The 15,820-nt window shown below is 35.8% G+C and overlaps 1 protein-coding gene across 1 annotated transcript in view; it reads left to right on the top strand.

The window, feature by feature from the left end:
• The window catches only part of DNAAF4 (dynein axonemal assembly factor 4), a 105,207-nt gene that overhangs the window by 62,620 nt on the left and 26,767 nt on the right, over window positions 1-15,820 (top strand). The window contains exons 6-7 of the mRNA XM_082388134.1: window positions 3,137-3,282; window positions 4,587-4,696. Of these exons, the coding sequence (XP_082244260.1) occupies window positions 3,137-3,282; window positions 4,587-4,696 (256 nt within the window). The remainder of the gene's footprint in view (window positions 1-3,136; window positions 3,283-4,586; window positions 4,697-15,820) is intronic.

Below are 15,820 nucleotides of genomic sequence, written 5' to 3'. Positions count from 1 at the left end.
TCTTCAAATATGCCTAATGTGCTCTTAAACTTGTCCTAGAGGTTTTCAATTTCAGGGACAATATTTTTCATTTTGCAAGTTCTGTTTGCTTCTTTCATACCTGTTTGTTCTTTTTTCATTCCTTAGTTTTTCATTATGGATTTTAGCCTGTCTTAGCTCTTTAAGTAAGCATGTTTTAAATTATTATAGTCTCTTTCAGATTGTTCTGTTATTTCAAATTCTTAATAGGCCAGTCTTCCGTTTGTTGTGTCTGCTGACTGTTCTCCATACTGTAAGGAAGAAACATACCTTGTATCCACATGTGATTTGTAGTTTTTGTTTGTGTGCTCATCTTCAGCACGGATTATTTTTATGTGTGCACATGAGGAAATTTCGTGTGTCCTGGTTTGCAGAAGTAAGAATTCCTCGGAAGGGATACCTGAAGTTTAGGTTTCTCACGAGAGACGTTTTTTCTTCTCTTATCCAGAGCCCCAGGAAGAGACATGCTTCACTTTCCTGGGGTTGTGGACAGAGATTTTATGTGTCCATTTCACTGAGAGTGTAGCCCTTCTCAGGCTGTAATTGCCTTTTCAGCTCTCACCTCTGTACCTATATCAGCATTAAATTTACAGCCTTTATCCTTTATATATAGTCTGTAATATATATATGTATAATATATAGTATATTCATATATATAAAATTTCAGATACAGATATGGGTATCTAGATAGATATATACCTTCATAGGTATACCTATCTAGATATCTATATCTATATCTGAAATCTTTCCAAGTAGCTTTTTGTCAGCTGTCAGCTTTTGAGATTACCCTGGCTGTAAGTTGCTGATAAGCCTTTTCTTTTGCATACTTTTTGAACTGAACTATGTACTTGAAACTTTTGTTTATTTGTTATATTTTTATCAAGCATTTTATGTGTTCATAGCATTTTGTCTGCTTGTAAAATTGTGTTAAAGTTTGTAAAAACTTTAACCTATGCTGCTGAAAACAGAAAGCTAATTTCTTTTTATGTTTTTCTGTGTGTCTTATTTTACTGTAAGAGTTTGAAAGCTAGATATCCTATTTTTAATGTAACTCATGGTCACCGTAATGATTTCCGTAAGCATTTTCAAATGTTTATTCATTTACTTTTATTGAGCAAAGTTAATAGCAAAGTAATTTTTAAATTTCTCATTATGGAAGAATAGTGCTTCTTCCCTCCATGTTGTGTATCCTAGTAATCATTAGTATAAAATGTGAACTTATATACTTCATTTTTACTTTTTATTCTGTTTTCCTTCTGTTGTAGTAACATTAAAAAATCTTACAACATTTTTTCGTGTGTTTTAGAAAACCTATCCTTTTTCATTTTTACCCTCAGGTTTCCCAGTCCTGAGTTCTTAATTTTTTTTGTCCATGTTCTGAAACATTTCTTTGAGTAATTTATTCAGGAAACATGGCTAGATGGTATATTTACTTAGTTCTTACATATCTAGGAATGTCTCTTGGCTTCACAAGTGAACAACAGTTTACCAGGCTATAAAATTCTTAGGAAATTGTGTTAGGTAGGTTCAAGCCAACTGCTGAAATAAAGAGGTCCAAAGTTATAGATCAAATAAGATAGAAATTGAATTCTCTGTAATCTAAGACTTATTATGTAACAGCAATCAATCTAGGCCTGATAGATGGCTTTGTTCCACAGGGCCATCTAGGCTGGTGGGGCCACATCAATCATCACATCATTTGGCTTCCACTTCTGGGTCCAAGGTGGATGCTGCAGTTGGCATTGTTTTTTAGCCAGTGGGAAGGGGAAGGAGGAAGTCCACTGCGAGTAGATTTACATGTAAGATAATGATCCATAAGTTTTATACAGCACTTGTATTCACATTCTGTTGTCTCAGGTTTGGCACATAACTACACCTACTCTTAAGGGAGGCTGGATTTTGTAGATTCTACCTTGGCACAGTAGATTCTATTACTAAAAGAAAGAGGGGAGGATGGGTAGGATACTGCATTCCCAACCACAATCTGTGGAAATTTTTTGTTCAAATTTTTGTTAATGTTACTTTCTTTGTTTGGGTCCTTATTCTTTCTTCCTTGCTCCCCTCCTCCCTCCCTTTGAAATGTTAATTCATGCCATTTTCAATTTTTCTTTAAAGTGGAAGTTTTATTTTTTATTTTTAAAAAATTTTCTCTTTTTTTCAGACATTTAAAAAAATATATAAATTTATTTATTTTTGGTTGAGTTGGGTCTTTGTTGCTGCATGCAGGCTTTCTCTACTTGCGGCGAGTGAGGGCTACTCTTCGTTGTGGCTCACGGGCTCTAGGCGTGTGGGCTTCAGTAGTTGTGGCACCCGAGCTTAGTTGCTCTGCAGCATGTGAGATCTTCCCAGACCAGGGCTTGAACTCGTGTCCTCTGCATTGGCAAGCAGATTCTTAACCACTGCGCCATTTCCACTTCCCTAAATTGGAAGTTTTATATCTTAATTTTATGTGTTCATTTTATATCAAGGATATTAACTCTCTGTCATGTTTCTGGAAAATCTTTTTTTAAACAATTTTGATATTTGCCTTTTAAATCTGTATATCGTGTTTTTAGTACTTTTCCTTTTTAGTACCTTTCCTTCCCTTTATTCATAGTTTATATTCTAACACATAGATTAATTTCTCCTCTTCTATTGACTTAATAATTATTACATCTAACTACCTTTTTACAAATGTATAGCCTTTCATTACAACTCTTTGCCTGTTCCCATTAGCTGTCTTTAATAGCTGAAAAACTTTTATGTCATCACCAGGGAGCTTATAGAAGATACTGATACCGGAGCTTAAGGAAAGTGATGGCTTTGCCTAGGTGCCCTCCTCTAGAGTTGATGTAGATTAAGTTGCCTAGAGTGGCTTCCTCTATAGTGAATGTAAGTTAGACACTGTGTGGTTTAACAAACAGAACCCCAGAAAAGTAGCTGAGGTCACTGATGAAAGAACAGATAATTAGCTGCCATAATTTCAATGAGGGATTTTACATTCCTTATTGTAGAAAATATGTTTGGATTATTTGTATAGGATTTTAGAAGTAGCTTTAATGTGTAATTACCTTAAAAGTCAGTTTGTTAACTAGGAAATGAGAGATAAATAACTTAGTTGCTAATATTGTTTTTGAAGGGAGAAATTCAGAAAATATATTTTTTGAGAAGTTAAAGGAAGACAGTATTCCTGCTCCTCGCTCTGTCGGCAATATTAAAATCAACTTTACCCCTCGAGTATTCCCAACTGCTCTCCGGGAATCACAGGTAGCAGAAGAAGAGGAGGTTGGTATACTTGCTGTTAGTTACAGTGACCACAATGAAAATATTTTTTATTCCATATATTGAAACTGTTACTGGGTCTGAATTTTTAAAGTAGTCATTAAGCTAAAGATATTACTTCATGAAAAAATTTAATATTTCCTTTTGACAAAAATATATTTTGCAGGATTTTTTTTTTTTTTTTGGCTCCAGAATGCTGATGAGAAAACACTGATTTAATATCCAGTGTTGTTGCTTATCCCAGGAGATAAAATGTTGCATGTGCATTTATTTTATCAAATACATCATTTTCCATAATAGATTTGTAAACTTTGGGTCAGTGTATGTTGCGGTAAGAAAAGATTTGTAAATTTATTACTTTATTACAATTAATTATTAATATCAAGTATTTCTAATGTGACATTTGGCATTAATAGCTTTCATTCATTTATAAATTCCTGAGCTCTGGGATTTTGAATATTGTATATTTAGTTGTGTAAGCACTAAGAACTGCTTTTTTTTTTTTTTTTTTACTGTAAGGTGTGAACTGATACCTCTCTCAATTGAAAAGTTGTGGAAATAATTGAATCTCCTTAAGATATAATGACAATTTATAAATATTAACTTTTTTCTTATTATTAACAGCATATTTCTATATTTTATTATTAAAGTATCTCTGTAACTATAAAATTATAATTATATAAAAAATCATTTATGTTTTTATAATGTAAAAAAAAATATATATATATTATAAACAAGAAAAATAAAACAATATTCACATGAACTCCCAGAAATTTGGATGAAATTTGGACTAGAAATTTTTATACATTTGATCTTGATCAGCTAGTGAAGTTTAAAAAAAAGCTTAAAGATGTATAAAACCTAGAAGTTTAAAATCACCACCATCAAATATTTTATCAGTCTGCTCAGACTGCTATAACAAAGTACATAGACTGGGTGGCTTAAAGAACAGGCAATTATTTCTCACAGTTCTGGAGGCTGGGAAGACCAAGGTCAGGATGCTGGGGTGGGGTGGGGTGGGGAAGAGCATGCCCTCTGGTCTCTCCCTCTTCTTATAAGGACACTAACCTTATGATGGAAGTCTCATACTCATAGCCTCATCCAAGCTTAATTATCGCCCAAAGGCCCCATCTCCAAATACCATCACATTGGTGATTAGGGCTTCAACATATGAATTTTGGAGGACACAAACATTCAGTCCATAACAAATAGTATTTCCATCTTGTATAGGAAAATGGAAAATCTAAAAGTAACTTTTAATAAAACAAGACTTTTGTGTCCTTCATTAAACTTCATTCTCATTTCAGTGGTTACATAAACAAGCAGAGGCACGAAGAGCAATGAATACTGACATTCCTGAACTTTGTGATTTAAAAGAAGAGGAAAAGAACCCAGAATGGTTGAAGGACAAAGGAAAGTAAGTTGTTTGAACTCTGGCCATGAGACTTAAAATAAATTTATGTAGATATTAATACTTACATATTTTCTAGTTATCTTGACGTGTGTGTGTGATTTTTGGGGAGAAATAATGCAAATATGCCAATTCTGTAGGTAATGCTTCCATATTTAAAAAGTCAGATCTTATAACAATTAAATAAGGCTCTTATTTTTATCGCTTTTGTATTTATATGTCATGGAAATGAAAAATATCATGTATTTTGGATTGCTTATCAAAATCCCTTTTTAAATCACTTAACGTTTAACATAAGTCCTTCATAATACTTCCCTTAAAATCATGGCTCTTTAAAAGTGTAGCTACTTTGATTAGTCATATCCATCTTTAAAAGATTATCAAATTATCCTATAAATTATCATTTTATATCCAGACAATCCTTTTATTTATTTATACGTGGCTCTATGTGTAACCTTTTAGACAATTAACAACAATGAATTCTGCTATATTCTGTGGTAATTTGAGTTACTATTTTGAGGTAATTGTAGACATTATTTATCTCATTTTATACACTTTTGTATTATTTTCCTATTGCTGCCATAGCAAGCTACCACAAACTTAGTGGCTTAAAACAATACAAGTTTATTATCTTATAGTTCTGGAGGTCAGAAGTCTAAAATGGGTTTTGCTGGGCTAAAATCAAGATATCAGTTGCAATCCTTCTGGAGGCTGTAAGGGAGAATCTATTTTCTTGGGTTTTCCAGCTTTGAGACTGCCCACATTCCTTGGCTTATGGCCCCCAACCAGCAGTTGCGTCACTCTGGACTTTGCTTCCAATTTCCTTGTCTGACTCTGGCTCTCCTGCCTTCCTCTTTTATAAGTGCCCTTATAATTACATTAGTCCCACTTGTATAATCTAGGATAATCTCCTACCGCAAGATCCATAACTTAATCACATCTACAAGGTTCTTTCTAACTAACCATTTTAGTTAATATATTCACAGGTTTTGGGGATTAGGATGTGGACATCTTTGGTGGGGAGATTTATCTGTCTAACCACAAAGTCTGTGTTTTTCTTTTCTCGTCTTCTCTCTGTTCTTTCTTGGTCTTTTCTCATATCTGATAACAACACCAGAGATTGATTTGTGGAGTTGAGCTGGAGTTAACAATTTTTCTGAAGTTCAGAAGCCTGGGGCTGACAGGTTTGTTCCTCTTACTCCCAACAAAAATCCCCTCTCCTTCTCTCCCTTCTTCTCCATCTATTGAACCATTAAATAAACACCTGTTGATTGCTTGCGGTTTGTCAGACTGTAGGCTAGGCTCTGAGCTACAGAGATCAGTAGAGGAGAGAGACATATACAAATACTTATAACACTGTGTGGGAAGTACAATACATAGAAAGAACAAGGTAAAATGAGAATACAGAAGAGGGGCACCTAACCTTAAAGGAAGGAAGGTAGTTTCAGGAAGAGCTTCCTAAAGATTATAGCACCTGAGCTCCTCTTAATGATAAGTAGGAGTTTCAGGAGGAAGGACAGAAAGGCATTCATTTTAAGCAGAGGAGACAGTATGAGCAAAAGCTCAGAGACAAGAATAGGGTGATATATAGATCAGGAACTGGGTAGTTTATTGCTTGCTAAAACATAAATTTGATGCTAGGAATAATGCCAAATGAACCTAGAAAAATAGGCAGTGGCCTCGTGTTATTCTTATATTTTATTCTGTAAGGTGGGGAAAAAAGTGTTGCAGAAACTATGGCAGAGGTCTTGAACCATGATGACATTGTTATAGGGTGAAGAGGAGAGCAATGTAAGAAATACTCAGGAGGTAAAATAGGGAGGACTTCTTGAGTGATTGTTGGGGAGTGAGAGAAGAGTAGTTGTGGGCGACCTTGGGTTTCTAGTTTGAATGATTGATTATATGATGCCACCAACTGAATTAGAGAACTCTAGAAGAGGGCCATTTAGGAGGGAATGTAGATAAGTTCAGTTTTGAATATGTTGAGTTTGAGCTGTCTCTTGGTGAGTCTGGCTGACAGTGTCCAGCAAGTTTGAAACTCAGGGGAGAGGCCAGCAGTGTATTATGGATTTGGAGGTTATCAGCATTTACGTAGCAGTTGATTTACAAGAGTAGGTGAGATATCTGAAAAGAGCACGTAGACCAGAGGAGTAGTGGCCTAAGGATAAAACCCTGTGACCTACCAACATTTGAAGATCTGGTAAAATAAAGGAGTACACAAAAATACTCCCAGAAGCCAATGGATTAGAAACTTTCAGAGTTTTTGTTTTGTCTTGTTCTTCTTTAAGAATAGACAAGGTTTGAATAGATGTGCAGATAAGACAGAAGAGGTGGCTGAAAGATCCTTGAGAAGAGTGGAGAAAATTGGGTCAAGACCAAAGGTAGATGGTTTATCCCGATTTTGATTTTGTTTTTCCTCTTGTTAAAAGTTGCATTCATTTTTACACTTTATAATAAAGATATATCTTTTGAAAAAAATTTACAATGTACATCAAATCAAAGTCCCACTTGATTTTTGTTTTTGTTTTTTTAACATCTTTATTGGAGTATAATTGCTTTACAATGGTGTGTTAGTTTCTGCTTTATAACAAAGTGAATCAGTTATACATATACTTATGTTCCCATATCTCTTCCCTCTTGCATCTCCCTCCCTCCCACCCTCCCTATCCCACCCCTCTAGGTGGTTACAAAGCACCAAGCTGATCTCCCTGTGCTATGCGGCTGCTTCCCACTAGCTATCTATTTTACGTTTGGTAGTGTATATATGTCCATGCCGCTCTCTCACTTTGTCACAGCTTACCCTTCCCCCACCCCATAACCTCAAGTCCATTCTCTAGTAGGTCTGTGTCTTTATTCCCGTCTTGCCCCTAGGTTCTTCCTGACCTTTTTTTTTTCCTTAGATTCCATATCCATGTGTTAGCATACGGTATTTGTTTTTCTCTTTCTGACTTACTTCACTCTGTATGACAGGCTCTAGGTCCATCCACCTCACTACAAATAACTCAATTTCGTTTCTTCTTTATGGTTGAGTAATATTCCATTATATATATGTGCCACATCTTCTTTATCCATTCATCTGTTGATGGACACTTAGGTTGCTTCCATGTCCTGGCTATTGTAAATAGAGCTGCAATGAACATTTTGGTACATGTCTCCTTTTGAATTCTGGTTTTCTCAGGGTATATGCCCAGTAGTGGGATTGCTGGGTCATATGGTAGTTCTATTTTTAGTTTTTAAAGGAATCTCCATACTGTTCTCTACAGTGGCTGTATCAATTTACATTCCCACCAACAGTGCAAGAGGGTTCCCTTTTCTCTACACCCTCTCCAGCATTTATTGTTTGTAGATTTTTTGATGATGGCCATTCTGACCGGTGTGAGATGATATCTCATTGTAGTTTTGATTTGCATTTCTCTAATGATTAATGATGTTGAGCATTCTTTCATGTGTTTGTTGGTAATTTGTATATCTTCTTTGGAGAAATGTCTATTTAGGTCTTATGCCCATTTTTGGATTGGGTTGTTTGTTTTTTTGATATTGAGCTGCATGAGCTGCTTGTAAATTTTGGAGATTAATCCTTTGTCAGTTGCTTCGTTTGCAAATATATTCTCCCATTCTGAGGGTTGTCTTTTGGTCTTGTTTATGGTTTCCTTTGCTGTGCAAAAGCTTTTAAGTTTCATTAGGTCCCATTTGTTTATTTTTATTGTCATTTCTCTAGTAGGCGGGTCAAAAAGGATCTTACTGTGATTTATGTCATAGAGTGTTCTGCCTATGTTCTCCTCTAAGAGTTTTATAGTGTCTGGCCTTACATTTAGGTCTTTAATCCATTTTGGGTTTATTTTTGTGTATGGTGTTAGGGAGTGTTCTAATTTCATACTTTTACATGTACCTGTCCAGTTTTCCCAGCACCACTTACTGAAGAGGCTGTCTTTTCTCCACTGTATATTCTTGCCTCCTTTATCAAAGATAAGGTGACCATATGTGCATGGGTTTATCTCTGGGTTTTCTATCCTTTTCCATTGATCTATATTTCTGTTTTTGTGCCAGTACCATACTGTCTTTTTTTTTTTTTTTAATGTCTGAAACATTTATATTAACATATTTCCATACATATTTCCATACAAATACAAATATAAGATTTTTAGAAATTTCATATGTCTGAAACATTTATATTAACATATTTCCATACATATTTCCATACAAATACAAATATAAGATTTTTAGAAATTTCATGTAATGTCTGAAACATTTATATTAACATATTTCCATACAAATAACCCAATGAAAGTTTAGTATTAGTTGTTTTGTTTGTTTGTTTTTTTATACTGCAGGTTCTTATTAGGCATCAATTTTATACACATCAGTGTATACATGTCAATCCCAATCGCCCAATTCAGCACACCACCATCCCCACCCCACCGCAGTTTTCCCCCCTTGGTGTCCATATGTCCATTCTCTACATCTGTGTCTCAACTTCTGCCCTGCAAACTGGCTCATCTGTACCATTTTTCTAGGTTCCACATACATGCATTAATATACGATATTTGTTTTTCTCTTTCTGACTTACTTCACTCTGTATGACAGTCTCTAGATCCATCCAGTTCTCAACAAATGACTCAATTTCGTTCCTTTTTATGGCTGAGTAATATTCCATTGTATATATGTACCACATCTTCTTTATCCATTCGTCTGTTGATGGGCATTTAGGTTGCTTCCATGACCTGGCTATTGTAAATAGTGCTGCAATGAACATTCGGGTGCATGTGTCTTTTTGAATTACGGTTTTCTCTGGGTATACGCCCAGTAGTGGGATTGCTGGGTCATATGGTAATTCTATTTTTAGTTTTTTAAGGAACCTCCATATTGTTCTCCATAGTGACTGTATCAATTTACATTCCCACCAACAGTGCAAGAGGTTTCCCTTTTCTCCACACCCTCTCCAGCATTTGTTGTTTGTAGATTTTCTGATGATGCCCATTCTAACAGGAGTGAGGTGATACCTCATTGTAGTTTTGATTTGCATTTCTCTAATAATTAGTGATGTTGAGCATCTTTTCATGTGCTTCGTGGCCGTCTGTATGTCTTCTTTGGAGAAATGTCTATTTAGGTCTTCTGCCCATTTTTGGATTGGGGTGTTTGTTTCTTTAATATTGAGCTGAATGAGCTGTTTATATATTTTGGAGATTAATCCTTTGTCCGTTGATTCGTTTGCAAATATTTTCTCCCATTCTGAGGGTTGTCTTTTCGTCTTGTTTATGGTTTCCTTTGCTGTGCAAAAGCTTTGAAGTTTCATTAGGTCCCATTTGTTTATTTTTGTTTTTATTTCCATTACTCTAGGAGGTGGATCAAAAAAGATCTTGCTGTGATTTATGTCAAAGAGTGTTCTTCCTATGTTTTCCTCTAAGAGTTTTATAGTGTCCAGTCTTGTATTTAGGTCTCTAATCCATTTTGAGTTTATTTTTGTGTATGGTGTTAGGGAGTATTCTAATTTCATTCCTTTACATGTAGCTGTCCAGTTTTCCCGGCACCACTTATTGAAGAGACTGTCTTTTCTCCATTGTATATCTTTGCCTCCTTTGTCATAGATTAGTTGACCATAGGTGCGTGGGTTAATCTCTGGGCTTTCTATCTTGTTTCATTGATCTCTGTTTCTGTTTTTGTGCCAGTACCATATTGTCTTGATTACTGTAGCTTTGTAGTATAGTCTGAAGTCAGGGAGTCTGATTCCTCCAGCTCCATTTTTTTGCCTCAAGACTGCTTTGGCTATTCGGGGTCTTTTGTGTCTCCATACAAATTTTAAGATGATTTGTTCTAGCTCCATAAAAAATGCCATTAGTAATTTGATAGGGATTGCATTGAATCTGTAGATTGCTTTGGGGAGTATACTCATTTTCACAATGTTGATTCTTCCAATCCAAGAACATGGTATATCTCTCCATCTGTTGGTATCATCTTTAATTTCTTTCATCAGTGTCTTATAGTTTTCTGCATACAGGTCTTTTGTCTCCCTAGGTAGGTTTATTCCTAGGTATTTTATTCTTTTTGTTGCAATGGTAAATGGGAGTGTTTCCATAATTTCTCTTTCAGATTTTTCATCATTAGTGTATAGGAATGCAAGAGATTTCTGTGCATTAATTTTGTATCCTGCAACTTTACCATATTCATTAATTAGCTCTAGCAGTTTTCTGGTGGCAGTTTTAGGATTCTCTATGTATAGTATCATGTCATCTGCAAACAGTGACAGTTTTACTTCTTCTTTTCTAGATATGGTCAATCCAGGTTGCATCACAGCCCCTGAACGAATTTTGTAAGAATTTCTCTCTCTTTCACTGTCTTTGTTTCACGGGTTTTTAAAAGTAATTTATTTTTATAATGGGGTTTAGCTGCTTTTCACTGCTGTGTTTATGACGCTTTACACCCACTTGACTCACTTCCAGAGAGATATCAATACATAGGTTTTAAGATTCTTACTTACCATACTGTCTTGATTACTGTAGCTTTGTAGTATAGTCTGAACTCAGGGAGCCTGATTCCTCCAGCTCCGTTTTTCTTTCTCAAGATTGCTTTGGCTATTCGGGGTCTTTTGTGTTTCCATCCAAATTGGGAAATTTTTTGTTCTAGTTCTGTGAAAAATGCCATTGGCAGTTTGATAGAGATTGCATTGAATCTGTAGATTGCTTTGGGTAGTAGAGTCATTTTCACATTGTTGATTCTTCCAATCCAAGAACATGGTATTTCTCTCCATCTATTTGTATTATCTTTAATTTCTTTCATCACTGTCTTATAATTTTCTGCATACAGGTCTTTTGTCTCCTTAGGTAGGTTTATTCCTAGGTATTTTATTCCTTTTGTTGCAGTGGTAAATGGGAGTGTTTTCTTAATTTCACTTTCAGATTTTTCATCATTAGTATATAGGAATGCTAGAGATTTCTGTGCATTAATTTTGTATCCTGCTACTTTACCAAATTCATTGATTAGCTCTAGTAGTTTTCTGGTAGCATCTTTAGGATTCTCTATGTATAGTATCATGTCATCTGCAAACAGTGACAGCTTTACTTCTTCTTTTCCGATTTGGATTCCTTTTATTTCTTTGTCTTCTCTGATTGCTGTGGCTAACACTTCCAAAACTATGTTGAATAATAGTGGTGAGAGTGGGCAACCTTGTCTTGTTCCTGATCTTAGTGGAAATGGTTTCAGTTTTTCACCATTGAGGACGATGTTGGCTGTGGGTTTGTCATATATGGCTTTTATTATTTTGAGGAAAGTTCCCTCTATGCCTACTTTCTGCAGGCCTTTTATCATAAATGGGTGTTGAATTTTGTCGAAAGCTTTCTCTGCATCTATTGAGATGATCATATGGTTTTTCTCCTTCATTTTGTTACTATGGTGTATCACATTGATTGATTTGTGTGTATTGAAGAATCCTTGCATTCCTGGGATAAACCCCACATGATCATGGTGTATGATTCTTTTAATGTGCTGTTGGATTCTGTTTGCTAGTATTTTGTTGAGGATTTTTACATCTATGTTCATCAGTGATATTGGCCTGTAGTTTTCTTTCTTTGTGGTATCTTTGTCTGGTTTTGGTATCAGGGTGATGGTGGCCTCGTAGAATGAGTTTGGGAGTGTTCCTCCCTCTGCTATATTTTGGAAGAGTTTGAGAAGGATAGGTGTTAGCTCTTCTCTAAATGTTTGATAGAATTCACATGTGAAGCCATCTGGTCCTGGGCTTTTGTTTGTTGGAAGATTTTTAATCACAGTTTCAATTTCAGTGCTTGTGATTGGTCTGTTCATATTTTCTATTTCTTCCTGGTTCAGTCTTGGAAGGTTGTGCATTTCTAAGAATTTGTCCATTTCTTCCAGGTTGTCCATTTTATTGGCATACTGTTGCTTGTAGTAATCTCTCATGATCCTTTGTATTTCTGCAGTGTCAGTTGTTACTTCTCCTTTTTCATTTGTAATTCTATTGATTTGAGTCTTCTCCCTTTTTTTCTTGATGAGTCTGGCTAGTGGTTTATAAATTTTGTTTATCTTCTCAAAGAACCAGCTGTTACTTTTATTGATCTTTGCTCTCATTTCCTTCATTTCTTTTTCATTTATTTCTGATCTGATCTTTATAATTTCTTTCCTTCTGCTAACTTTGGGGTTTTTTTGTTCTTCTTTCTCTAATTGCTTTAGGTGTAAGGTTAGGTTGTTTATCTGAGATGTTTCTTGTTTTTTAAGGTAGGATTGTATTGCTATAAACTTCCCTCTTAGAACTGCTTTTGCTGCATCGCATAGGTTTTGGGTCATCATGTTTTCACTGTCATTTGTTTCTAGGTATTTTTTGATTTCCTCTTTGATTTCTTCAGTGATCTCTTGGTTATTAAGTAGTGTATTGTTTAGCCTCCATGTGTTTGTATTTTTTACAGATTTTTTCCTGTAATTAATATCTAGTCTCATAGCGTTGTGGTCGGAAAAGATACTTGATACGATTCAATTTCCTTAAATTTACCAAGGCTTGATTTGTGACCCAAGATATGATCTACCCTGAGAATGTTCCATGAGCACTTGAGAAAAATGTGTATTCTGTTGTTTTTGGATGGAATATCCTATAAATATCAATTAAGTCCATCTTGTTTAATGTATCATTTAAAGCTTGTGTTTCCTTATTTATTTTCATTTTGGATGATCTGTCCATTGGTGAAAGTGGGGTGTTAAAGTCCCCTACTATGATTGTGTTACTGTCGATTTCCCCTTTTATGGCTGTTAGTATTTGCCTTATGTATTGAGGTGCTCCTATGTTGAGTGCATAAATATTTACAATTGTTAAATCTTCCTCTTGGATCGATCCCTTGATCATTATATAGTGTCCTTTTTTGTCTCTTGTAATAGTCTTCATTTTAAAGTCTATTTTGTCTGATATGAGAACTGCTACTCCAGCTTTCTTTTGATTTCCATTTGCATGGAATATCTGTTTCCATCCCCTCACTTTCAGTCTGTATGTGTCCCTAGGTCTGAAGTGGGTCTCTTGTAGACAGCATATATACGGGTCTTGTTTTTGTATCCATTCAGCCAGTCTATGTCTTTTGGTTGGAGCATTTAATCCATTTACATCTAAGGTAATTATTGATATGTATGTTCCTATTATCATTTTCTTAATTGTTTTGGGTTTGTTATTGTAGGTCTTTTCTTTCTCTTGTGTTTCCTGCCTAGAGAAGTTCCTTTAGCATTTGTTGTAAAGCTGGTTTGGTGGTGCTGAATTCTCTTAGCTTTTGCTTGTCTGTAAAGGTTTTAATTTCTCCATCAAATCTGAATGAGATCCTTGCTAGGTAGAGTAATCTTGGTTGTAGGTTTTTCTCCTTCATCACTTTAAATATGTCCTGCTACTCCCTTCTGGCTTGCAGAGTTTCTGCTGAAAGATCAGCTGTTAACCTTATAGGGAATCCCTTATGTGTTATTTGTTGCTTTTCCCTTGCTACTTTTAATATTTTTTCTTTGTATTTAATTTTTGATAGTTTGATTAATATGTGTCTTGGCGTGTTTCTGCTTGGATTTGTCCTGTATGGGACTCTCTGTGCTTCCTGGACTTGATTAACTATTTCCTCTCCCATATTAGGGAAGTTTTCAACTATAATCTCTTCAAATATTTTCTCAGTCCCTTTCTTTTTCTCTTCTTTTTTGGGACTCCTATAATTTGAATGTTGGTGCGTTTAATGGTGTCCCAGAGGTCTCCGAGACTGTCCTCAATTCTTTTCGTTCTTTTTTCTTTATTCTGCTCTGCAGTAGTTATTTCCACTATTTTATCTTCCAGGTCACTTATCTTTTCTTCTGCCTCGGTTATTCTGCTATTGATCCCTTCTAGAGAATTTTTAATTTCATTTATTGTGTTGTTCATCACTGTTTGTTTGCTCTTTAGTTCTTCTAGGTCCTTGTTAAACGTTTCTTGTATTTTCTCTATTCTATTTCCAAGATTTTGGATCATCTTTACTATCATTATTATGAATTCTTTTTCAGGTAGACTGCCTATTTCCTCTTCATTTGTTAGGTCTGGTGGGTGTTTGCCTCGCTCCTTCATCTGCTGTGTGTTTTTCTGTCTTATCATTTTGCTTAACTTACTGTGTTTGGGGTCTCCTTTTCGCAGGCTGCAGATTCGTAGTTCCTGTTGTTTTTGGTGTCTGTCCCCAGTGGCTAAGGTTGGTTCAGTGGGTTGTGTAGGCTTCCTGGTGGAGGGGACTAGTGCCTGTGTTCTGGTGGATGAGGCTGGATCTTGTCTTTCTGGTGGGCAGGTCCACGTCTGATGGTGTGTTTTGGGGTGTCTGTGGCCTTATGATTTTAGGCAGCCTCTCTGCTAGTGGATGGGGTTGTGTTCCTGTCTTGCTAGTTGTTTGGCATGGGGTGTCTAGCACTGTAGCTTGCTGGTCATTGAGTGAAGCTGGGTCTTGGCCTTGAGATGGAGATTTCTGGGAGATTTTCGCTGTTTGGTATTACATGGAGCTGGGAGGTCTCTTGTGGACCAGTGTCCTTAACTTGGCTCTCCCACCTCAGTGGCACAGCCCTGACGCCTTGCTGGAGCACCAAGAGCCTTTCATCCACAGGGCTCAGAATAAAAGGGAGAAAAAATAGAAAGAAAGAAAGAAGAAGATAAAATTAAATAAAATAAAGTAAAATAAAATAAAATAAAGTTATTAAAATAAAAAATAATTATTAAGAAAAATTTTTTTAAAAGTTAAAAAAAACCCAAAAAATGGACAGACAGAACCCTAGGACAAATGGTAAAAGCAAAGCTATACAGACAAAATCACACACAGAAGCATACACATACACACTCACAACAAGAGAAAAAGGGAAAAAAATATATATCTTTGCTCCCAAAGTCTACCTCCTCAATTTGGGATGATTCGTTGTCTATTCAGGTATTCCACAGATGCAGGATACATCAAGTTGATTGTGGAGATTTAATCCGCTGCTCCTGAGACTGCTGGGAGAGATTTCCCTTTCTCTTTGTTCGCACAGCTCCTGGGGTTCAGATTTGGATTTGGACCCGCCTCTGCATGTAGGTCTCCTGAGGGCGTCTGTTCTTTTCTCAGTCAGGACGGGGTTAAAGGAGTAGCTGATTTGGGGGCTCTGGCTCACTCAGGCCAGGGGAGG

The sequence above is a fragment of the Balaenoptera borealis genome (genome assembly GCF_965194805.1).
Source record: "Balaenoptera borealis genome assembly, chromosome: 3".
NCBI classification, from domain to species: domain Eukaryota; kingdom Metazoa; phylum Chordata; class Mammalia; order Artiodactyla; family Balaenopteridae; genus Balaenoptera; species Balaenoptera borealis.
The sequence above is the reverse complement of the archived record's forward strand: the minus strand, read 5'-3'. Positions and strand labels throughout refer to the sequence as shown.